Below are 10,290 nucleotides of genomic sequence, written 5' to 3'. Positions count from 1 at the left end.
TTCATTCATACTACTCCATCGAAAAGATTGAAACACTGCTAGTTTTCCAGAAAACTGCCCTTTTTTGTCCTCATGCTAGCAAGCAGTAGACACCGCAGCCATTTTGGAATGGCATTGTCAGTGAATCAGCTCCTTTGTTCTTCAACGAGACGTGCTACGCATCTTGTGGTGCCCCTTAGACACTAAAGTCAAGGGGAAATTGCATACCTCTTGCTTGTACAACATTTGACATGTATTTGATAATAAATGACTAACATTTCAGAGTACGTACATGTTTTACTTGAAAATATGAAATACCATTTACAGGTACAGATTGTTTTGTCTAAAAGCACAAAGATAACGCAAGTGTTAACAAAGCCAGAATCTATAAATCAGACTGCTTTGCTCTTTCACAATGACTGTCTATCAAATGTGAACAAGATGTCATCAAATTAAAATGACAACCTACGACATGTTGCCACATTTTAAGAGACTTGCATGGCCAAAGGCACGACTGCAATTTTTGCCTGGACACAATCTGACAAACTGGTATGCATTGTAGAAAATGTCTCATGTAGATGATGTCGTGGGAAGGTCCATATGTTTCACTCAAAGGTTGAACCTCCTTCTGCAGACGTCATTTTCATGTCGCTGAAAAGTGTAAAAGCAAATGTAGGTATTATTTAGCTACCAAAGAGGATCTGCCCTGATTCTGCCATTCACACTAGTCCAATATCGCAAATCTGTGATAAAACATTTTTATTTTAAAAGTGGGTAAACATTGATCACCCTTCGCAGGGAGTAAAGTAACACTACCTTTGAAAATAGCCAATGTATTTTTCCTGCAAAAAGTGGGTCAACACAAAAGGTGTGCTACACCACTGATCTCAACTTCTCCCCCAAAACCAAATCACACGAGATTTGGTTATGGGTTGCAGAGATGAGGAATTATTCAAAATTGAGCTGCACACCTTTACTCCCACAGTACTATTGTAAAAGGTATACTGTTCTACTGCTCTTGCTAAACGAGCAGTCACTAACAGTTTCAATTGTTCCACAGTCAAAGAAAAAAACAGGACTGAACTCACCTTGAGAACCCACTCATATTCCCCAAACTTGGAGTCAAAGGTCCCCTTCTGTAATGATCGGAGTTTCAGAGTGAAGCGTGGTCCCAGCTCTTGAATGCCGACTCTCTGCTCGTTCTTAAAGATGTACCTTTGGAGAGTACAAGGGCATTGACATGTTGCGGACCACTCTATAACCCCATCATTCAGATCTCATTACAATGGGAAATAACGATGGCCTGACAACAATACTCTACGCGAAGAGAGCAGCAAACACGCACACCTTTAGCCGACATATCAAACTGTGTAGGGAATATGGGACTTGCTCCAGTCGCATTGACCCGGACATACATTTTAGCTCTATACATTGTTGAAAAGAGAAGACTATTAGCTTTAAAATGATGCATAACTTGTGTATCAATCCTTATTTTTTTGCGCAGCAGAGCTAATTACAACAGAGGTATCCCTGATCAGCTGTTCAGAGAAATTACACCCTTGAAGTCTGTTAGTTTTAGCGCAGCGCCGTTTGCATGCTGGACGTAGTAACGCAAGTGTCACCGCAGAAGACATTATGTCTTATTTGGCATATATTATTAACAAGGAAGCTGCAAGTGAACAGTTTGACAAGATTGTGCGCTAGCTAGTTGGTTAATATGTTTACAAATGAGTTTGGGTGTGCTAGCAAGCTTGTCAGTTGATTGTTAGCTAGCCAATGACTCGTTTTGAAAGGTGGATCTTGTCATCGGAGACCTTTAAACGATTAGGGTTAGCTAGAAAACATGTTTTAGTGAATTCTGTTTTAATCCAAAAACACACCATGCCAATCATTTGACAAAATGTGAATTTTTTTATGCTTTATGCTTAACTAGCGCGACTGAAAATGATAGAGGGAAGACCTCGCCGAGATGTATAAATTATGCAAGTGTCGAATTTACAATGCAGATATTGAAAATACATCTGCTAGACATCTTGCCAGTTAGCAAACGATGTCTAAACTGCATTGTCCCGATGTATCCTTCATACATCATGCAAAACATTGGGCTATCATTATGCAAATTATTTCTAATGAACATTCACCTGTGGAATCTGAAAAAGATGAAGTCTCTCTGGTTGTGGAAAGTGGCGACTTGGCGTCCCACAAACTGGGGGTCGTGAGGGAAAAGGGCAGCAAAGAGTCGTCCCATGCTGTGGCCCAGGCGGGTGGTGAAATTGTTGAGGATCACCTCTGGGGAGTGTTCTGTCGGGTCCTTCCCTCGCCTCTGTAAAAGGTTTTTCTTTCAGTATTTATATTCTCACAATGTACACATTTTCCAGATCCATCCCCTAAGTGAGCTGAATTTCTGCTTGAAGAATGCCAGACTCATTTGAATAATTATAAAGCACATAGATACAACACTAAAACATTCAGTCTGGGATTTATACATTTTGGGAATTTTAAACAAATTATAGCTATTCATTATTAAAATAATAAAACCTGGAAATACCTCATGAGCTTAGTACAACTGTCTTACCCTATCAGAACAATGTCATTGTAAAAAACACATGGACTGTCAGTTCTTGTATCTATCGTATCTAGTGTGCCGTTTATAAAATTGAGGTTACATTTACCCAGCCCCATCCCCCAGAGAATGTTATTATTATCCCTCAGCTATATATCAAAATAAGTGGCAGAGCATCAGGTTTGTTGTTTTTCAAATGACATACTGTAGCTCTAAGTGAGACATTAACATGTCTGTTTGAACAGTTTTGAAATGTCTTGCCTTCATCTCCTTCCGCAGTCGGACACTGCTGACTTTGAAGTGTGCAGTAGGCCCATCAGGGAGGTGGCAGAGAACCATACCATCTTAGTGTCGTGGTGAAGGAAACATCTACAATGGACTTTGCATTATTACGGACCCCAACTGCAACTCTCCACCTCGAGGTGGGCGGTCCAACTTGAAACAGGACTTAACTGTGTGCCACGCTGTTAGGATTGTGATACTGAAGCCTGGTCTGTGACTTCAAAGCCAGTGCATGTAATAACAAAACGCAGACCAACAACAGCATTAGAGTATCATAAGCAGTCAACATATTAACAGTCGCAATGTCCCTCTTTCCATAAGTCAACCAAAGGATACTGGGCACCTTACGATCTTCATTGATGACCATGAGGTATGTGAAACCTCTGGCTATACACTGGGGAATGACCTTCTTTAGTGCCAAGCCTCTTCTGTAGTACACGTGTGCGTCGGGGATGACTGTGGCCAGCTGGTTGCAGAACCTCACTGTCCTCTGAAAGACAAAGCAGAAAGCAGAGAGTTTTGTAATAACTACCATAAAATGTTACTGTATATCTGATTATTTGTTAGAGAATATTAAGTGACTAATGATCACCCAGCCCTACATACAGTATTAGTCTCCTACATTCCAGTGCGTCAATAACAGTCAACCTTCTTGTCTACAGATATCAGCCTGAGCTAGATTCTATCGGTCTAATCTTTAGAAGGATTTCTTCCCTTTGTTTGGAATTTTAGGTGATTTACAGGTCAGCTGTGCAGCGCCCCGACTCAGACAGCCTCACGAACACACAAGTCGGGCATGTTCCACCTCATGAACCAATAAGTCAGGCACGTTTGAGGTCATATTCATAAGCATTTCCCTGTACTGGGTTGTACACCACGTGTATCATGAGCATAAGGCAAATAAAGTTGATTTGCAGACGCCTGGAGAAGAACATTTCATAAATAATATTAAACTTACCAGTGTTTCGAGAGTTAGATAGTTTTCCCTTCCTAAATATTTAATTAAAACATGTTAAAAAGTAGCTTTTATGTGTTTGAATGGTATGGGCATATACTGGTCATTCAAAATATTAACGTGAGTAGACTGTTCATTGGCCAGATCAGCCAATGAGGTCATATTCTATGAACGTTTTTTAAAAGATCTGTTTGATATACAGGTTCTCTCTCTAATTTATGCTTTGGCCACAAATATGAGTCAACAACATTAACAGAATATGAACTTTTAAAAGTGAGATTTTCATTGGGTAGTTACTTTAATATGATAAAGCAGGAGTGGCCAACCCTCTTCCTGGAGAGCTACCAGGTACACAGCCCCCCCCCCCCCCCCCCATGTATTGACACCTGAACCAGCAGGTACGCTAGATCAGCATTAAAAAGCCTACAGCAAGATAGCAGAAAACACCAGCCAAGACTTCTACAGTTGATTAAAAATATATTGTTAAAGAAAGCGGTCCAGCAGCAAGGGGAAAAAGTTCAAATGTGTTTAACTGGACTGGCAGTGAAAGATTCTCCACTTGTGCATGTGGTTGACAACTGCTGTCCTTCCCGGTGCCGCTGCTGCCGGGGTGTGAGGCAAATTTGACGCCGGCTTTATATAGAAACCAATGGAGGCGGCGGCATTTTATTTTCTGGAGTGCAAGCACCTTTAGAGCGAAAGCTTGCAGAAGGTATCACCCCCGTGATATCAATCTTCTGAGATTCACAGCGGGACTGAAATAAATAACAGCACCGTCTCCGGGTGCTGTTTTAGTCCACTCACCCCTCTAGGTCTGTCAGATGTGGTAATGAGGACTTTGGGGTTGGTCAGCCGGTTGAAATAGGCCGAAAACTCATCAGTTCCCTCATCAAAGGCCACCTGCAATGGAGAGTATCTGAGTAATATGCGACATCAAAACACTACACTGTAAATGCACGAGATGACATCAAACAGCACTGCAGAAAGACAGTACCTCTTCATCTTCAGGGTTAACAGTAGTTTCGTCGTATACCCTCTGGTTTTCTATCGTCTTTGGAACTTCCTTTGGGGGAGCCTACATTGGAAAGGTAAGAAGTCATCTTAATATCAATTATGTTTAGGCCTACATCTTGGAATTCTTTGGTCTGTCAATAACGGGTTACTCTTAGAGCCCTCTATGAGCAGAAAGACTAACAGTTGTCTCTATTCATTTACAGATCAGTGGGACCAAGTGATGTCATAAGTGTTGCAGCATCCAACCTACTTACCTTGTCACCTAGAGCATCCCTCTCTTTTTTCTTTTTCTTCTTCATTGCCACCTTTTGCTGAAATTAAATTTAAAAAAACACCATGTTACATGGCTACACTAAAAGACCGGAATAGATACTCTCGTCCAGTTCCCACTGGTAAGACTTTGCACCGGGGCGGCAGGTTTTGCATCGAGGTTAGAGTGTTGGGCCAGTTACCGAAAGGTAAACTGGTAAAGTTTGAATCCCGGAGCCGACAAGGTGAAAACCTGTCATTGTGCCCTTGAGCAAGGATCTTAACACCAAATGCTCCAGGGGCGCTGGACAATGGTGACCCTTGCCGTGATCCCATTCCATGCGGGTGTCTCAGGGGGAGTTGGAATATGCAAAATGCACATTTCCATTAGACACTTGTATAAACAAGACATAAGGACGCACCTAATTGTTATTCTTTTGAGGACTGGGTTGTTCAAGTGTTTTCCCTAAGCACCGGCCATCATCCAAACAGCCGCTAAAACTTATTTTCAGCCGGCTACTTAAAAAAATACTAAATAAACTGCTGCTTTTCATTTAAAAGTTTCAATTCACTAGTCAAAAAGTCAGCCGAGCCACCTCCCGCTAGAATGAAGGATATGCATCTTCTATCGATCTATGGAGAGGAAAGGTGCCGGTCAGTCACAAAGCGAGCGAGCGAGCTGTCTGCCCCACCTCCCGGTACCAGTGTGATGTGTGTACGCTGTGGTTGGTTGCAGTCTAAATTTATTTAGCTGGAGGAGGGAGAGCATGGTACTGTGCTTTGATTGACGACCGAAAAGCAAATAATAATACTAGTTTATAAAAGGTGTCGAACTGACTGAATAAAGTTAATCTCCCATATTCCTTTGCCATTCATAAGCCATACAACGTGGTTATTAGGACCGGGATGGGCCGGCACGTTAGTATTGTGCCAAGGAAACAAAACACGAAGCGGATTGAACTTCTTTAGGAAAATCGATATACAGTGAGGCAAAAAAGTATTTAGTCAGCCTCCAATTGTGCAAGTTCTCCCCCTTAAAAAGATGAGGCCTGTAATTTCCATCATAGGTACACTTCAACTATGACAGACAAAATGAGAAAAATAAAAAAAACACGAAAAAAAACCACATTGTAGGATTTTTAATGAATTTATTAGCAAAATATGGTGGAAAATAAGTATTTGGTCAATAACAAACGTTTATCTCAATACTTTGTTATATACCCTTTGTTGGCAATGACAGAGGTCAAACGTTTTCTGTAAGTCCTCAAGGTTTTCACACACTGTTGCTGGTATTTTGGCCCATTCCTCCATGCAGATCTCCTCAAGAGCAGTGTTTTGGGGCTGTTGCTGGGCAACATGGACTTTCAACTCCCTCCAAAGATTTTCTATGGGGTTGAGATCTGGAGACTGGCTAGGCCACTCCAGGACCTTGAAATGCTTCTTATGAAGCCACTCCTTCGTTGCCCGGGCAGTGTGTTTGGGATCATTGTCATTCTGAAAGACCCAGCCACGTTTCATCTTCAATGCCCTTGCTGATGGAAGGTTTTCACTCAAAATCTCACGATACATGGCCCCATTCATTCGTTCCTTTACACGGATCAGTCGTCCTGGTCCCTTTGCAGAAAAACAGCCCCAAAGCATGATGTTTCCACCCCCATGCTTCACAGTAGGTATGGTGTTCTTTGGATGCAACTCAGCATTCTTTGTCCTCCAAACACGACGAGTTGAGTTTTTACCAAAAAGTTATATTTTGGTTTCATCTGACCATATGTCATTCTCCCAATCTTCTTCTGGATCATCCAAATGCTCTCTAGCAAACTTCAGGCGGGCCTGGACATGTACTGGCTTAAGCAGGGGGACACGTCTGGCACTGCAGGATTTGAGTCCCTGGCAGCGTAGTGTGTTACTGATGGTAGGCTTTGTTACTTTGGTCCCAGCTCTCTGCAGGTCATTCACTAGGTCCCCCCCGTGTGGTTCTGGGATTTTTGCTCACCGTTCTTGTGATCATTTTGACCCCACGGGGTGAGATCTTGCGTGGAGCCCCAGATCGAGGGAGATTATCAGTGGTCTTGTATGTCTTCCATTTCCTAATAATTGCTCCCACAGTTGATTTATTCAAACCAAGCTGCTTACCTATTGCAGATTCAGTCTTCCCAGCCTGGTGCAGGTCTACAATTTTGTTTCTGGTGTCCTTTGACAGCTCTTTGGTCTTGGCCATAGTGGAGTTTGGAGTGTGACTGTTTGAGGTTGTGGACAGGTGTCTTTTATACTGATAACAAATTCAAACAGGTGCCATTAATACAGGTAACGAGTGGAGGACAGAGGAGCCTCTTAAAGAAGAAGTTACAGGTCTGTGAGAGCCAGAAATCTTGCTTGTTTGTAGGTGACCAAATACTTATTTTCCACCATCATTTGCAAATAAATTCATTAAAAATCCTACAATGTGATTTTCTGGGGAAAAAACATTCTCATTTTGTCTGTCATAGTTGAAGTGTACCTATGATGAAAATTAAAGGCCTCATCTTTTTAAGTGGGAGAACTTGCACAATTGGTGGCTGACTAAATACTTTTTTGCCCCACTGTATGTTTGAATCACACATCATTATGTCGTAATCACGAGTCATATTTATTTATTTTCCAAGCTAAAGCACACAATATTTTACATACAGCAGGTTTTCAAAAGACCAATGAGTGAGATCTGCTTCGTGTTTTCATTTTTGCCGATTACCTGCAGAAAAATGATGAAATCCCTTTGTTTGGAAGATTGTGAATCCTCACTGCAGGAACAATAGGTTGTTTTTCTTCTTCAATTTAACCTTCACATTTATTTTTCAAGATAATGTGCCCCATTTCATTTCTGTTTTAATAATATACATCATTTGATGAACAAACATCACTGTGGCAATTCAGATCTTGCAGTAAAACTGTAAAGAAGACAGAATTAATGTTAAAAAGGGTTTCATGTTCTCCACTTAGAAAATTTGATTTGAAAATAGTCCTGATCATATAGGCCTAGATAATATCCAAAAGAACTAACAATACACTGAATTCATGCATTTTCAGTCATGTATTTATACATAATACATTTTACCAATCTGGGAGGTAAACGCTATAAAGTATTCAATAATTTCACTGTTTATTTCTGATGGAATCAAGGCATTAGAATGTTCCACAGGCCATCAAAATAGAGCGTGTCCTGCAAAAATGTGTTACTACTAGTAAATGACTACTAATCTATGTACTTTGATATTTTTACAACATTACATTTTTTATATGCTTGCATTATTTTGTCACTGGTGTTACCTATATTTTAGATGACAATTTAGGCTTTCCAAAATAGCATTTGACCATTTAATTAGTATATTTAATCAAAGAGAAAATGTTAATGATAATATTAAGAAAATATTTTGATTATTAATAATTTACTTTAAAATAGGCATGTGTAAAGTTATATTGTGTAACACCAGGGACGGTAACAAAATGACAGTAACACCAGTGACCAATAACACTATTAAGAATATTCTATTAACACCAGCGATGGTAACACCTGCGACAAATCTGCAGGCAAGATGGCATAGCTAATATGGCGGACACAGTTGCTCAAACCACACTTGTTAAATTGTAAATAAATCACGGGATTTGATCAATTATTGCAATAACATTTCCCCCTACTATAAACTGTCTAACACCTATGATATCTTAAGGTTACGCATGCAATTACCAAATGAATCATCAAAAAACAGCCCTTTCTCCTTTGAAATGCAACATTCATTGAGGTGTTTATATTTTTACAAAAGGGTAACACCAGTGACATGTAATTGAGGCACAGCTATTCCCTGTAAATTATTTTTTATATTCGTTTTTTAAGTAGTCCACGAAATAAAGCTAATACTTTATTTTGCATTATGATATTTAAAGTGGGAAAAAAATGTTTTATTAAACATGTCAGTAACGTTAAACCTTAACTCATGACCAGAGGGACAAGCGCAATTCATGCTACTGACCGGATTGTACAATATATTACACATTTGTGTTGCCATCTAACGGTCTTACTTATATTTTAGAAAAATAAACATTGTAAAGTTGCCATCTAACGGTCTTACATATATTTTAGAAAAAGAAACATTGTAAAGTTGATCAGACATTTAAGGGTTCTTAGTGGTGGTTACGGCGGGGACTGGAAATACACTATTTTCGGAGATGACCCGACTAAAGAAGTAAATAGAGAACTTTCAAGAATTATGAAGTGGGAACACATGCATGCTAAACGTTCATTACCTTCCGTTTCTCCTGCTTCAGCTTCATGAACATGAGGTGTCTGCGTTGTTTATTTTTTATTTCAGACACACTGAATGTGGGGGGAAACGAGAATTCTGCTGGCGCATCCACATGTTCTGGCTCTGTTTTCTCAATCATGCTATCGTTACCATTTTCATGTGGAGGCTTTGGCTGTTTCTTTGGCTTCTTAGTCTTCTTTTTCGTGGGTTTATCCTGTATATCATGCTCTTCTACGACGTCCATGTTGTCAGCTAAATGTATATTCTTTCACGTGTTCTGTCCAGTACTTCCGCCTTGCTTCCTTATGTAAAAGGAAGTTACGTTCAGTAGAAAAAAACCAAACGTACTGCCCTTTCTTCTTCTTTTGTATAATGGGGTTCGCAACAAATATATGTGCATTCCGCCACCTACTGTACAGGTGGATAATTTTTATATATGTTTTAATTTATTTAACCTTTATTTAACCAGGTAGGCCAGTTGAGAACAGGTTATCATTTACAACTGCGACCTGGATAATAAGGATCCAAAAATGAAAACATTTGTGGTAAATAAATGAATAAAAAATATCATACAAACTATCAGTAACAAAATGTTAATTAAAGTAAATCAGCCTCCTTTTCTGGCTCAGAAGGATCCTGTGATGACGGGACATTTCTCCTGGCGACAGTCCTTGCAGTGCTTCTGCTGTTAAGTCTTGGAGGCCCAAAAACTTCTCGGCTGCAGAGATGTCCAGCTTCTTGGACACTTGTACAATTAATAACTGTGGCTATACATGCTACAAAATCCACCTTCTTAACAATAACTGTATCCAGATCACTTGATTGGCGTATAACACTGGCAACTGGAAGTGGTGCATCCACCACCATATCTTCTTCAGAACTGTGGCCTCTTGCCCCTTCAACACTCTTCACCACCTCCACATGAGATTTGCTGTACAGCCCTGATCCTTGACACCTCAACCTCTTTCACC

At 40.2% G+C, this 10,290-nt stretch overlaps 1 protein-coding gene across 1 annotated transcript; it reads right to left on the bottom strand.

Moving 5' to 3' along the window:
- Window positions 1-261: 261 nt before the first annotated feature.
- rpf1 (ribosome production factor 1 homolog) lies at window positions 262-9,598 on the bottom strand. Its single transcript, NM_001160528.2, is given in 9 exon segments — window positions 262-630; window positions 1,068-1,194; window positions 2,121-2,302; window positions 2,804-2,886; window positions 3,161-3,314; window positions 4,584-4,679; window positions 4,774-4,854; window positions 5,048-5,104; window positions 9,321-9,598. Coding segments are annotated over 9 exon segments (1,065 nt in total). The 5' UTR covers window positions 9,564-9,598; the 3' UTR covers window positions 262-588.
- Between the last annotated feature and the right edge of the window lie 692 nt (window positions 9,599-10,290).

The sequence above is a fragment of the Oncorhynchus mykiss genome, chromosome 4 (genome assembly GCF_057628025.1).
Source record: "Oncorhynchus mykiss isolate SJ-2025 chromosome 4, ASM5762802v1, whole genome shotgun sequence".
Classification (NCBI taxonomy): domain Eukaryota; kingdom Metazoa; phylum Chordata; class Actinopteri; order Salmoniformes; family Salmonidae; genus Oncorhynchus; species Oncorhynchus mykiss.
The sequence above is the reverse complement of the archived record's forward strand: the minus strand, read 5'-3'. Positions and strand labels throughout refer to the sequence as shown.